General features: G+C 45.3%; 1 protein-coding gene across 2 annotated transcripts in view; it reads right to left on the reverse strand.

Annotated features, from left to right (window-relative positions):
• The window catches only part of plcd3b (phospholipase C, delta 3b), a 53543-nt gene that overhangs the window by 23676 nt on the left and 13817 nt on the right, over positions 1 to 16050 (reverse strand). For both annotated transcript variants that reach the window (XM_064923661.1, XM_064923659.1), the window contains exon 2: positions 11247 to 11414. In XM_064923661.1, the coding sequence (XP_064779733.1) occupies positions 11247 to 11385 (139 nt within the window). In that variant the 5' untranslated portion in view covers positions 11386 to 11414. The remainder of the gene's footprint in view (positions 1 to 11246; positions 11415 to 16050) is intronic.

The following is a 16050-nucleotide window of genomic DNA, read 5'->3' on the forward strand; positions in this document are numbered from 1 at the left end:
GCTCTCTCCATGCACTCCACACGCATCTGTCTATGCACTGATCATGCATTATCTGATTGGTCAGATGCTCATAGCTAGCCCTGCACTGGTTAGACAGGTCCGTTGCATGTTCCCCGCAAGAGTATAAATATTGGATTGAGCCTAACAGTGTTATCGTGGGTGGAGTTAAGTGCATGTGATGCGTGAACACAAAGTAAGTTGTTGCTTAACTTGGCTTTGTATGCGTCTATAAGTAGTCATAATATAACAATTATTATATCATGTATGTATCCCATACGGCGGCGCACTATTGGCCCAGTGTCGTACGGGTTAAGGGGAGGGTTTAGCCAGGGTAGGCCGTCATTGTAAAATAAGAATTTGTTCGTAACTGACTTGCCTAGTTAAATAAAGGTACATAAAAAAATAAAAAATAAAAATGCTGTCTCCACCTGTAGCTCTGCTTTAGGTAACTTACGTGATGTAAATACAGTCCTTTCTTACACAGCTGCTGTTATGTAAGGGATAAACACCTCCGTTCTGTACATTACCTTGGAAATAATGGACGACGCCGCCTCGTCCCTTTGTGGAGTTTATCCTGCTTATACCACAGTTGCCAAAGAAAACAATTCGAAAGGACACATTTACAGGTAGAAAAAACACTTAGTTGATTTTTATATTTTTGTAAGAGAATTCATACTTTCTCATCATTTTGGTTGTTAGTCGTTCGTTCGATCAGTTTGTTTGATTAGTTCGATATTTATGGACGCGACCCAGCTGTTCGTTCTATATGTTCCGGCAACGTTCTTGTCCCTTGCTTGCTAGTTAGCCAACTAGCTATGGCTAACACAGTCAGGACCTCTGCAGCCAGAATAACAGAAATGTAGCTACCTCTGTGTTGGTTTAAGCTGTTATCTGTTGACATTTATTTGGATACATCCATAACAATGAGCTGATGATGCCCGATTTTGCCTGGCATAGCGAGAAAAGTTACCTTTCTCGTCAGGACACTCGTCACTGTTCATTACAAGGAGATCGCATTGCATATCAAAAACTAGGTTAGAAGCTAGCTAAATAGTTTCTTGCTAGCAAACATTCCGATCTGACAACCAAATTCTAAAATACCATTTGCTGAAAACAGCAGGTAAAACTAGAAATATGTGGGAGGATTTGAGAGCATAGCGCCACTTACGCCTTGACTGCAACATAGGGCCTGGAGAAATTCATGTTCATCACTCACCACTTGTTAGCAAACATGCTAGTCATTGGCCTACTCCACTATGTAATATATGCTTATTAGATACAGTCAATGTTATCGAGTATTGCTGTGTCATAGCCTACTGTTTATTGTTGCAGTATATTATCATATAGAATCGTACATATTGTGCTTTTGTAGTTCTATGCCATTACATGGTTGTAGCTCATTCATGTCCATTCACTGCTCTATCCATTGTAGCCTGTAAGTCTCTACTGTTTCGTGGAGTGGAAGTTATGCAACAAATATTGGGATTTTACCAGCTAAATACAAGCTACAATTATTTGACTTTGTTTGTCTTTGTCGGTGAGCTGTCATTTTGGTGAAGGTAGGTTTGGCTTCTGGATGGGCAATAATGTGGGTGTACACACACACACACACACACACACACACACACACACACACACACACACACACACACACACACACACACACACACACACACACACACACACACACACACACACACACACACACACACACACACACACACACACACAAACGCAAACAGGGAGGCCTAAAAATAGGACAGAGGTGTTTGCAGACACTACTGTATTTCAACATGTTTGCTTGACCACCTCTTTTCCGCAAATGGATAGTGTGTGTGTGTGAAAGTGTGTTTCCTTAGGTAATCACACACAGTGAAATAAACTGTCTAAAATAAGCCATATTCATATTTCCCATTCATCTGTGAGGCTAGCTAATATTATTTGTCTATCTCTACTTCTCACTGAAAACATTGGAGACATTAATGGTTGCCCACTGCCCAGTTGCCAGGGCTACCAAAATGGACCAAATAAGTGATTTAGTAACCAACTTGGTTACCCAGCTTGGCAACCACTTTCAAAATAAGTGTCGGGCCTTGGTAGAGACTCTATAAATAAGCACACATTATCTGCGCTCTCTACCACGGGAGTGCAGGGCTCTGGTGGAGAGCAAGCAAGAACTGAATAGGAAAGCAGTAGGGTGGTATGCTCACATCCATAAAAACACTTGTCCCAGGTGCTGGATTAGAGAGGACAATGTAGAAAAAAAGACATCTGCACACTGGTATTATGCTCCCAAAGTGTAATTTAGTAGGACAACGTTTTAGTGAAAACATTGTCCTGGCAAAGACCAAGGTTGAGGGTCGCAACGTTATCCTAATAAATTACACTTTTGGAGCATATAACAGGGTGTATTTATTTTGTGTTCTACAGAACTGCAGAGGGATATGTATGCTTCATTAATTGACTGAGACACTAGAGAAGAATCCTAACATTAGATTGGTGTGGGGAACTCACATTTTCATGAAATTCTCACATTGACATGCATGATTCCTGTAAAAGTCCAAGTTATTTGTGCTGAACTGAATTCTCAAACTAGGTTCTGCCCATAGCTATTACAGAGTAAACATGTCGAGTCTTTGATGGTGAGTAAAGAGAAATGTTGGTTTTAATGATAGGCCTTTTAGGCTTCTTCAGAGCTCGAGATGGGCGGGCACACACCCTGCTATTGGTGGTTAAAGGAGAGGACCCTACTACACACATGTAGATAAGCACACAGATTCCCATATTCATGCCCACACACGCAGCTTGGGTTGGGGCGGTATACGATAATACCGTTTAATGGGCTATTTTGAAATACAGCAGGTATGATGTCCAATATTGTTGACACAATTTCTTTAAATGTCCAATGCAGTCAGTTTTATCTCAAAATCAAATCATTTCTGGGTAACAGTTAAGTACCTTACTGTGATTGTTTTCAATTAAAATGGTCAAAAAGAAACAAAAATAACTTCTTAGCAAAGAACAATTTCTCAAGCAAGAATTTTGCTAGGATTGTCTGGGAGTGGTCTAAGTGGGGAGGGAAAAACTGAAAACTAGCTGTTATTGGCAGAGGTTTGGAACTCTTTCCTATTGGTACAGTAACTCATTTCCCACCTGGTGATGTCACCAGGCAGGCCAAAACGCCATCCCACCAAAACAGGCTGAAATATAAGGCGGTCTTTTCAAATAGATCTCACACTAACTAAAGGGCATCATGATTTTCACAATTTTACAGTATTATTCCAACCTCACCTCAAAGTGTGGAAAACACAGAAAATCAAGTTTTTGACTGCACTGGGCCTTTAAAACTTTTTAACCAACCCTACTGGTTAATGAAATAGGGCTGAGATTCATCCATCTTGTTTGTGCATTATGCATGTTTGACCAATGAAGCACAGGTCTGGTCCTGGTTTGTTATCAAACAGCACAACTGCCAATCTAATCTGTCAATCAGCTGCTACCTCATGCCTTTATCTTTGTCTGAGCTTGGACTTTGAGAGGGCGGAACATATGTTTTATAAGCCTATATGAATAAGCACTGATGAATCATTATCCATTAAATATTAAACTATTTGCAAAGGCTGCAAAGGCATCACATCCTTTTGTTTGACTATTTTCATTTCATTTTTCTATTTGATTCATGAAACAAATATATGATTTGATATACCATTCCTTTAGAAATTCTAACTTTGGTAACTATGGTAATGTTTTTTGGTAATAATACGTAATTATTTGAAATCACTGAAATATTTGCAGAGTGTGGCCTTAAGAATCCCTTCCCTTTGTGTAAACACAGATGGTGTAAAAAAAATGTTGCCTTCAATTGGGACCCACTGGGCACAGACATCAATTCAACGTCCATTCCACATTGGTTCAAACAACGTTGATTCAACCAGTGTGTGCCCAGTGGTAGGACACTCCCACTGGGCACACAATAATTCCCCTCATCATCCCTTCAGTTTCCATTAAGTCCCGTTAATTTGGCTGCTCAGCATTCCTTAGTTATCCCTCACCAATATATATATATATATGTTTATATTTAAAAAAATTGTCCTTTGAGCCGGATTTAGTGACCAACAGTTTTTTACACGGTCCGTCATTTCTCAGGATTTAGCAACCAATAGTTTTTACATGGTCCTTCGAGCCGGATTCTGATCGGCTATAGTTTCAGATGTTGAAGTACCCAGAAGAGAAGTTGTTTCCGCGCCCCAGGATGCAGACGAATTATCCTGCATCCCCAAGACGTATGAGGATGCTGTCATCACCCACCTCAGTCCACACCGCCACACGAAGCCGCCATGCATCTGAGGAAGATGAGTTGCGAGGCCCTACACACCTCTTTCATCTAAGAGACTACCAGCCCTGCTCCAGGCCTCCTCAATGGTCAGGGAATGACCCCACCCTCACCAGTTGGGATCTGATGAGGGAATACGAGTACCTGCGTCATGAGCAGCAAGAGATCAGGAGGATAGTCCCCCCCCCGACCTGAGTCACCGCCGCAGGAGCACCAGTATCGCCGCTACTCTCCTGACCACCACTGCTCTAGGCCTCCCTGCCTAGAGCCATCATCACCACCATGGGAGCACCATCACTCCTACTCCACTGAGAGACACAACTCCAGGCCTGAGTGTTCGCCACCTCCATGGGACCATTGGGACCGCTACTACATCCCAAGGTGGCCTAGCTACAAATCTTTATCGCTCCAGGCCCCCCGGGCTGGAGCCTTTGTCGTATCTTTCTAGGCCCCTCGGGTTTGCTTCTGCTCCCCAGAGTGGCCTAGCACCCCAGCAGATGAAGACAACTCCAGAATGCACAGTCCACAACACCAAGGTCTGCACCCTTAGCCAGCTCCTCAACTAGCCACAGTTAAGGAGACTCCAGCTCCAGTCACAGCCAGTCGCTGCCATGGGGCCTGTTCTGGTTGCCATTGCGGAGTCGTACTCTCCTCACAGTGGGGATCCCCTGCTAGTCGAGGCAGACGCTCCGGTGCTCGAGGTCCGAATGTCTGGTACTCTGGAACTTTTAGCCACAAAGACTCCACCTGCTCTCCCCCAAGAGCCCCTCACTGCTCCTGGCGCTGGATTCTTCACCCACTCCTTGGATGGAGCCACAGCCTGCAGCTACTGAAGAAGTACAGACCAGATGTTGGGGCCTCTCCAGTCACAGCCTGGTGGAACTTGACAGTCCCAGGCCTGGAGTCCCTGCTGGCCCACCTGCTACCAGCGTGATAGTTCCTGCTACCTCCAGACCTCACCTCAGGGGACCTGCCAGACATTACCCCGGGTGACCCACCAGAAGTCAACCCTGATGTCTCCCCTGACCTAGTTGTCCAGTGAAGGAAGGGATCTCTGACCCGAGATCCCTTCCTTTGCGGTAGAGTTAGACTTCCCTGCCCACCCGGTAGGGTTATAGTTAAAGTTTCGGGGCTACCTGGCAGGTGTAAAGTGTCCAGGCTTTGAGTGTCCTGCCCCTCAAGTAGGTCCAGTGGAGCCTGCCTCTATGGTAGGTGTAGAGTTCCCTTCCTTGTTGGTAGGGTTACAGTTAGCTTTCTTCCTGGTAGGGTCAGGTTTAGAGTTCCCTGCCTTCCCAGTAGGCCAAGTATGTGCTGACCCTCAAGTCGGTCTATTGTATCCTGCCCTGCTCAGATCGCTCTCCCCTACCTTAGTTGGTAGGCAGTTGCCTATCCCACCAGGTTTAGAGCCTCCTGCCTTACTAGGTCCCAAGTTCTTTGTACAATGCTCGCAGTCTCCAGACATAGTCAGCCCACAGCTCCTTAACCCACCAGGCTTAGAACCTTCTGCCCTGCTAAGCCACAAGTTACCTGTGCTAGGTTTTCAGTCCTCAGCCCTCGTCTGCCCTAGTCCCTAGCACTAGGTCATTGATCTCCAGCTGCACTAGGTCTGTTGTCTCCAGCATTTGTCAAGCCCCTAGCCCAGGTGGGTCATCAGGCTCCTGCCCTGCTAGGCTCAAAAGGTACCAGTTTCTCTAGTAGTCTCAGAGCTCTACTATTCTCCAAGTCCAGCATCAGTTTTGCTGGCTGGTCCAGAGTCATTCTCCCTGTCAGAACCAGAGTCGTTCTCCCTATCAGGTTCAGAGTCGTTCTCTCTGTCAGGTTCAGAGTCTGTTCTCTCTGTCAGGTTCAGAGTCGGTCTCTCTGTCAGGTTCAGAGTCTGTCTCTCTGTCAGGTCCAGAGTAGGTTTCCCTGTCAGGTCCAGAGTTAATTTTCCTGTCAGGTAGAGTCGGTTTCCCTGTCAGGTCCAGAGTTGGTTTCCCTGTCAGGTACAGAGACATTCTCCCTGTCAAGACTAAAGTTTTCAGCACTAAGCACCCAGCCTCAGTTGGCAAGCAGTCAGCTCGGTCAGTGCTACATGCCCAACCACCTGCCCTGGTCCTAGGCCCTGGGTCTCCCGTCCCGCTAGACCTGGAGTTATCTGCTTCTCTAGGTGTGAAATTAGACTGTTTGCAGCCCTCAGCCTGCACCCAGTCGCCTATTTAGCGCTAGACTATATGTTCCCTGCTTGGCTAGGTTTGCAGCCTCCCACCATGCCTGGCTTGCAGTCCTCAGATTTGAGCTATTTGTTCCAAGTCCCCTGCCCTGCTAGGCCCTCAGCTCCCTGACCTGGGTGAACCACCGTTCCATGACCCGGGGGGCCTGCTGTCTCTAGTTCTGGGGGGCCACCCGCCCCCTGCCTTGGATGAACCTCAACCCTTCCCATGTGGGAGGCCACCTGACCTTGTCTCTGGGACCCAGCCAGCCCCTGCCTCCAGATCCCTGATGATCCTCTCCCAGGGATCCCCATATGCTCCACCATGGGAGTCATCGCTTTCAGCAGTGTGAAAGAGTCATCAGCCTCAACTGCAGCCAGTGAGCTGCCAACAACAGTTGTGGCTGTCATGCCACATTTCTCCGCCGCAGTAGGCTTCAGCCGTGGCCAGCCTCTGGCATTGCGCTCAGCATCTAAGAATGGGGCCCAGCTTCCCGGCAGCAGCTGATTTAGAGGGCCCTCCCCCACGGGGTGGCCCAGGACTGTCTCTGCGTATCTGTGTACCTCCCTCGCGGGGCGGTCCCTAAGCCCTGCCTATCCTGCCGGGAAGGATTAGGCCCACCAGGAATAAGCTTCCACTCGAGGACTGTGGCTTTTCAGACTCTTTGGCCCTTTAAATACTGTGGCCCCCATTAGAAACTTTACCATTTAGGTTAGAGGCCTTTTCGTGGATGTTAATATTTCCATAAGAAATTTTGGGGTAGCTGTAAAAAAGGCCATCCTGCTCCTCCCCCCTCTAACTAACTTCCCCTCACAGTCCCTTCAGTTTCCCTTAAGTACAATTATTTTGGCTGCTTAGCCTACCTTAGTTATCAATCACCCATCATAGCCCTGCCATTCCCAACCAATCAGAGCGCTTGAGAAGGCGCATCTGGACACTGCACCCACCCACTCAGGTCAGAGTGTTGTCATCGTCATGAGAGAAGACGCATGTTGCGAATGTCTGAATGTTGTGCGTGCATCGAAAAGTAAGTTGCAGGGTATTTATTGGGGGTTTTACATGCTGTGTAATTGTAACGATGTACGCTGAGAGTCGGGAAGCAAGTTCAGGGAGTGAATACATTTAATTCATAAATGAACAAAACAAGAAACACAAACAGAGCACCGACATGAAACAGGAACAATGATGACTGGGGAAGAAACCAAAAGGAGTGACATATAAAGGGCAGGTAATTAAGGAGGTGATGGATTCCAGGTGAGTGTCATAATGCGCTGTTGCGCGTAACGACAGTGACAGGTGTGCGCCATAACGAGCAGCCTGGTGACGTAGAGGAAGGAGAGAACACGTGACAGTACCCCCTCCCCAACGCATGGCTCCAGCCACAAGATGCCGTCCAAAATTACGATCCCGGGGATCAGGATCGGACTAGTCACCTCTGCTGAGGTGTGGGAAACCCGTCGATCCAGCTGAGGCGCAGGAGCATGGCGACCTAGAGCGCCGGAGAGAGCATACGTGACAGTACCCCCTCCCCGGCGCGTTCGGCTACAGCTGAAAGGACGCCAACCACAGGGACGATCCCGGGGATCAGGAGCGGACCGGTCTCCTCTGCTGAGGTGTGGGAAACCCGTCGATCCAGCTGAGGCCCAGGAGCATGGCAACCTAGAGCGCCGGAGAGAGCATACGTGACAGTACCCCCTCCCCGGCGCGTTCGGCTACAGCTGAAAGGACGCCAACCACAGGGACGATCCGGGGATCAGGAGCGGACCGGTCTCCTCTGCTGAGGCGCAGAAACCTGACAAACCGGCTGAGGCGTGAGAGCCTGATGAGCTGGCTGAGACCTACCCAGTTGCCTCGGTCGAGACACGGGAACCTGTTCACGGAGGCCTGGGAGCCTATCGAGCCCGCTGAGGCATGGCAGCCTGTCGAGCCAGCTGAGGCAGGGGAACCCATCGAACCCACCGAGGCATGGGAATCCGACAAACCGTCTGAGGCCTCCCAGGTAGGTTGACACCCGGACCCGAAATCACCTCCAAAACAAACAAAAAACCACTCCCTGATGCTTCCCTTTGGTGAGTCGTAATTCTGTAACGATGTATGCTGAGAGTCGGGAAGCAAGTTCAGGGAGTGTATACATTTAATAAATAAATTAACAAAATAAGAAACACAAACAGTGCATTGACATGAAACAGGAACAATGACGACTGGGGAAGAAACCAAAGGGAATGTCATATAAAGGGCAGGTAATCAAAGAGGTGATGGAGTCCAGGTTAGTGGCATAATGAGCTGTTGTGCATAACGATGGTGACAGGAGTGCGCCATTACGAGCAGCCTGGTGACCTAGAGGCCGGAGAGGGAGCACACGTGAATTTGCATACCGCCCTAACAGATACAAATATGATCTCTATTGCAGTCCACACTGCCCTTTCCCACCTGGACAAAAGGAACACCTATGTGAGAATGCTATTCGTTGACTACAGCTCAGCGTTCAACACCATTGTGCCCTCAAAGCTCATCACTAAGCTAAGGACCCTGGGACTAAACTCCTCCCTCTGCAACTGGATCCTGGACTTCCTGACGGGCCACCCCCAGGTGGTAAGGGTAGGTAACAACACATCCGCCAAGCTGATCCTCAACACAGGGTCCCCTCAGGTGTGCGTGCTCAGTCCCCTCCTGTACTCCCTGTTTAATCGTGACTGCACGGCCAGGCACGACACCAACACCATCATTAAGTTTGCCGATGACACAACAGTGGTAGGCCTGATCACCGAAAAACAACGAGACAGCCTATAGGGAGGAGGTCAGAGAACTGGCCATGTGGTGCCAGGACAACAACCTCTCCCTCAACGTGATCAAGACAAAGGAGATGATTGTGGACTACAGGAAAAGGAGGACTGAGCACATCCCCATTCTCATCGACGGGGCTGTAGTGAAGCAGGTTAAGAGCTTCAAGTTCCTTGGTGTCCACATCACCAACAAACTAACATGGTCCAAGCACACCAAAACAGTTGTGAAGAGAGCACGACAAAACCTATTCCCCCTCGGTATTCCCCCTTTATATAGCCTCGCTATTGTTATTTTCATGCTGCTCTTTAATTATTTGTAACTAATTCTTTTAAATGTTTTCCTTTTTTTAAACCTCATTGTTGTTAGGGCTTTCGAGTAAGTATTTCACTGTAAGGTCTACACCTGCTGATAATCAAACATATGATAAGAAGGACAAAAGCATGGGTAGAGTATAGTATTTGTTCAGCCTTTGTTTGATTTAACTTTTTTGTTACGTAACAACTTTACTCCATTAAATCAAGAAGATGAAATGTAGAGGTTGTAATGAAGTGTTCACCATATACTCATGTCAACGTTCTTCTCATCTTTTTAAGAATGCAACTATATTGTTCTGTTTTTGTTCATGTGAGATATACAGTATCAATCTGTTTTTGTATACTTTTCTTGATGAACATGTCTTCTATTCCTTTATTTTAAAGTGTGAAAAGCTACAGAATCAGATTGCATTGATTTAATGTGTCAGGTAGCCTAGTGGTTAGAGCGTTGGGCCAGTAACTGAAAGGTTGCTGGATCAAATCCCTGAGCAGACAAAGTAAAAATCTGTCATTCTGCCCCTGAACAAGGCAGTTAACCCACTGTTCCCTGGGGGGCCTCATTATAAATAAGAATTTGTTCTTAACTGGCTTGACTAGTTAAATCTAAAAAAAATGATATATAATACTGTGTTAATCAAAACTATATATCTAAGTATAGTCCTCACATTGTTATTGCACTGTCAAAATATTGTCATTTGAAGATTTCAAACACTTAAACTGCTTTGTAGCTATTTATGTGCTAAGATTGAAGCTGAATGATTTCTGTAAGAATGATGACGTACAAACTGTCTTTCTTTATTTACAAAATGCATTAGTAACTGCTATATCTATTTATTTGTATTTTATATATTTTACAATTGCTCCTACAGTAAGCTCATCTACACTGAAATGAGGCGCAGGATTAAGTTTAAAGGTATAATTGACAAAAATGATGCACACACACACACACACACACACACACACACGTTTGGCCACATCACAAACCAAATCTACTATTACAGCAATTGAAGGGCATGTTTCTAAGTTGAGCGTGGTACCCCATGATTGTGTTGTATGGTAACTATATGGGACAAACCACAGTCGAGGGAAACTCCTACCACCATATCATATCCTTTAATTTGACGTGTTTCAACTTAAACAAGGATAGGTTGAAAATACATCACTACTATAATGACTGGTGTTTGTGTGTGTGTGTGTGTGTGTGTGCGCCTGTCTGCCTGTATGAGTACATACAGTTAACCCCGCATCCCAAAGCAGGGCGTTAACACAGCCCATATAAGGGGTTTTGTTTACATGTGTTTCACCTTACAAGCCCATATGCCAAGTCTGTGATTAACTGCAACTCAACCAAAGGCCCTCCAATCAGTGCTCATAAAAAGCACGAACTGTCTCCCTGAAATATCTAGTTCTTCTGCCTTACAATTTCCAATACAAGGTCTGGAATTAGGCCTACATGTCTTATACTTATATTATTAAAAGTGGAAAAAGCTAAGTTATGTAATAACCTGATAACAATCTAGTAAGTACATTATGTTATAGAGTAGGCTTACATTCAATGATATTGATGCTCTGTTTTTGGGGAATGGATTGGGGATGCACATAAACACAGACACACACACTCACAGGACTGCTGGGCCTTGGAGCGGCTGGAGAACTTGTCGGACTCGCACCACACGGTGACTCCATCGTCCAGCAGCTTCAGCGTACGTCTCCTCTGCCAGCGTGGGGAGCGTACCTTCACCATGCTGGAGCCTTTCAGCATTACCTTCACGTCCTCATCTTCCTCTACACCTGGACACGGAGACAGAGAGATTTAGAGAGACAGGGAGAGACAGAGAGAAGAGAGAGAGAAATACAATAAGTGAGACAGACAGAGATGGGGCATGGGAAGGAAGAGGGAAAGGGGTAGAGAGATGGAGAGGAGTGGAGGGAGAGAGGGGAAGAGCAAAAGAGAGAGGTAGAGATGAAGGTGAAGGAAAGGGATGGTGAGAATGGGGAGCAAAATAAAAATGGTGCGACAGGAAGAGGGGCATAACAAGGGAAAGAGAGAAAGATAGAAACAGAAAGAGACAGCGCAGGATAACGAGAAGCAATGTTACCAGTTAAGTGCTTCAAGTTAATAGCCATTTGAAATCTATACCGGCCGCTTTATGGTTGCACATACAGATGTGGGATCTTAATTTGACCACTCTGTTGTCGCAGAGAATTTTCCTGCACTGCAGGAAATTCAAATGAGCATTGTGATTTACATAAATTCACTGGAAACCTGCAGTTCTCTTTCTCTCCGTGAGGGGGCAGTCGAGTCAGTTGGACCAAGGACTGCTAGGCTATCAAAATCATCCTCTCGGAGTTGGGCCGAAGCACTGTATCTGCTTTAGTTTTTGTGAAGAAGGAGCTAGATTTCACATTTTGGGTTTATTTATTTATTCTGAACACATTTCTGTTTGTTGGCATTGTCAATTCTTGTATTTAAAAAATAAAAATAATCTTAATTTTAAACTTGCTAGCTGGACAGGCCAACGCTGCCCAGGACTAAACAGTAAACCAATCGGAATCTGTGTACCATCTCTTCTAATCACTTCTGCCAATCACGTTCTCCGTAGCTAAGGGAGTAAACACAGCTGGCGACAGCTCGAGAGCGATCTCCTTCCAACAAACCGCTATAAGGTAAAGTCTTTTTAGACTATTTTAGTTATAGAAACGCGATACAACCAATACATTTTAAATGTGCAACCATTAAATGTGCAACCAAAAAAACTCTGGACCACCTTTACTCCACACACAGAGACACATACAAAGCTCTCCCTTGGCAAATCATATGGCAAATCTGACCATAATTCTATCCTCCTGATTCCTGCTTACAAGCAAAAATGTAAACAGGAAACACCAGTGACTATGTCAACAAAAAAAGTGGTCAGATGAAGCAGATGCTAAGCTACAGGACTCTTTTGCTAGCACAGACTGGAATATCTTCCGGGATTCCTCAATGCCATTGAGGAGTACACCACATCAGTCATTGTCTTCATCAATAGGTGCATCGATGATGTCGTCCCCACAGTACATACCCCAACTAGAAGCCATGGATTACAGGCAACATCCGCACTGAGCTAAAGGGTAGAGCTGCCAATTTCAAGGAGCGGGACTCTAAACCGGAAGCTTATAAGAAATCCCGCTATGCCCTCCGACGAACCATCAAAAGGGCAAAGCGTCAATATAGTACTAAGATCGAATCGTACTACACCGGCTCTGACGCTAGTCGGATGTGGCAGGGCTTGCAAACCATTATAGACTACAAAGGGAAGCACAGCCGAGAGCTGCCCAGTGAGTGACAAGAGCCTACCAGACAAGCTAAACTACTTCTATGCTTGCTTCGAGGGAAAAAACACTGAAATATGCATGAGAACACCAGCTGTTCCGGAAGACTTTGTGATCACGCTCTCTGCAGCCGATGTGAGTAAGACCTTTAAACAGGTCAAAATTCACAAGGCCGTAGTGCCAGATGGATTACCAGGATGTGTACTGCGAGCATGCGCTGACCAACTTGCAAGTGTCTTCACTGACATGTCCGAGTCTGTAATACCAACATGTTTCAAGCAGACCACCATAGTGACTGTGCCCAAGAACACTAAGGTAACCTGCCTAAATGACTACCGAACTGTAGCACTCACATCTGTAGCCATGAAGTGCTTTGAAAGGCTGGTCATGGCTCACATCAACACCATTATCCCAAAAACCCTAGACCCACTCCCATTTGCATACCGTCCCAACAGATCCACAGGAACACCTATGTGAGAATTCTATTCATTGACTACAGCTCAGTGTTCAACACCATTGTGCCCTAAAAGCTCATCACCAAGCTAAGGACCCTGGGACTAAACACCTCCCTCTGCAACTGGATACTGGACTTCCTGACGGGCCGCCCCCAGGTGGTAAGGGTAGGTAACAACACATCCGCCACGCTGATCCTAAACACAGGGCCCCCTCAGGGGTGCGTGCTCAGTCCCATCCTGTACTCCCTGTTCAATCATGACTGCACGGCCAAGCCCGACTCCAACACCATCATTAAGTTTGCCGATGACACAACAGTGGTAGGTGTCAACCGCCGAACGCCGCTCGGACAAGTCGTGTAAAGCTAACACAGTACTGTCATCAAGGCAGGACCCATTAATTTAAATACTGACACATAAGAAATGCCACATTATCCATGGCAGCAGTTGGAGTAGGATGATTACAGAGAACTCTGCCTCTATCCTAGTAGCTTCCTTATGTTGGCATTATTAAGACTGCCAGGATGTTCGTTTCTAGCTCACAAACTACAATCCTTTGCTATGATGATTTTTAAAATTCATTCTTGTCTGTCACTTTTGTCACCTGTGATCTATTCAGCTCTCCATGTGTCTCCGCTACCAGAGAAATTAACCAAATGCTATTCACCATCCTACTGCAGTTTGAAACTGTAAGTGGTGCGTGACTGGCTGCAAGGAAGTCAGGCGCAGGAGAGCAGAACTGGGTAATAACCTGAGCAGTTTAATGTGCAAAACCAACGGCACCCAGAACAACAAAATATGGGTACAAAATAACCCGTTGCAAACCAGTCAGAGTGCACAAACACTTTACAACAAACAATTTCACACACAGACATGGGGGGAACAGAGGGTTATATACACGACAAGTAAATAGGGAATGTAAAACCCGGTGTGTGGGAAAACAAGACAAAACAAAATGGAAGGTAGATCGGCGATGGATAGAAGACCGGTGACGTCGACCGCCGAACGCCGCCCGAACAAGGAGAGGAACAGAAGCATACGTTGATGACAGTTCACTCTGACATTTTGTGCTAGATTTTGTACCCAAACCTAAAGTTTTGCATTTATGCCAAAAAGTTTATTTGTTTGCCATAGTTCTCTAACAGTATTGCTGAATGGTCCTGTTGCAAACAAGAAGGATGGTTTGGGATATCACAGGCTTCCTTCTTTCCTCTTTGTCATACAGGCCAGTAATGTGTAGTTAATGCAATGTTGCTGATCCATTCATAGTTTTTCTCTCAGGTCATGCAATGAACTACGTGGCAGTTTTAAATCACCTTTGGCCCCACAGTGATATCCCTGAGCAGTTTCCAGTCTCTCCCGCAGCTCAGTTAGGAAGGATGACCAGATTCTTACAGTGCCATGGTAATATTATACACCCTCCGCAGCATAACATCATACCTGACCATAAACAAAGGGATATTCACTGTATTGGAACCTGACATGTCAAATCTTTGTTTGAAATTCACTAACCAGCTGAGGAACCTTACATATACAGAGGAAGTTTTTTTTTAATTCTGAGAACTATTACTTTTGCACACAGATGGCCCCAATTCAACTAGGCTAATTGTGTGATTTTTCATGAAAATATTTGCTCCTGAATGTATTTAGATGTGCCAGAGCAAAGAGTATGACGAACTACTTCAATCAATAAATCTTTGCGTTTTATTTTTTATAAATGTTAGAACATTTATATAATTTTTCTTTCACTTTGAAAGAGTGTATTATGTTATTTAGACCAGTAGGGGAAAATTCTAATTTCATTTGTTGTTTCGTTTCATCGTTGTTCATTTGAGATTAATTTAAGGCTGCAGAATGTGAAAATTGTGCAGGGGTGTGAAGAATTTCACTAGACACTGTACATCTGCCTACGACCAAATTAATTGGATTCTACTCAATATTCCAATCCTGACCTAAGATCTGATGCTTGTCTGACTTGACTGATCCACAAGGAAATAAAGCAAACTGCCTAAAAAGAGAAAATGATCTAAAACCTTCTCTCCGTACACTTACAGTTCATGTTTTAGTTCAAAGTTCAGTCAGTCTGTGTAGCTTTTTAGAGTAACCACAGCTAGGTTAGGCTTAGCCTACATGTACTGTCTCTGAGTCATTCATCTAGACTAGTTTATGTTATGTAATGTGTCACAATGAACACAATGAGTCATCAACAGATCATATTGCTTACACCATAATGCTGTACACAAATGTAGGCTTTTTTCATGAATGCCTTAGGCTACTAAGCTATATGCATCCTCTCCTTTTACAGCACGCACACACACACACACAGGCTCACACACACTAACAGCCAACAGTCACAGCTGAGATATTTGTGACCCGATAAAAAAAAAAAAATTGGGATCAAAATATATTTTTTTTGGCAGAAATGCCTTCTCGAACATGTGAACTTTCAAGTGCCTTCATAACAAACTTTTATGCCATCTGTCAATACGAATAAAGTTGTTAAATTACGAGCCTAGTTGGTTTTAGCCAATGAAAAAGTAAGGAACCTTCCCGCTAGCCATGATTGGCTGAGTTAATGATTGGGCTGGACATGCCGAGAGATGAGTTTCAGATTGGTCTGCAGTGTAGCATCTTGTCAATAAAATGAGCTGCTCATTATG

Source organism: Oncorhynchus masou, chromosome 18 (genome assembly GCF_036934945.1).
Source record: "Oncorhynchus masou masou isolate Uvic2021 chromosome 18, UVic_Omas_1.1, whole genome shotgun sequence".
Taxonomy (NCBI): Eukaryota; Metazoa; Chordata; class Actinopteri; order Salmoniformes; family Salmonidae; genus Oncorhynchus; species Oncorhynchus masou.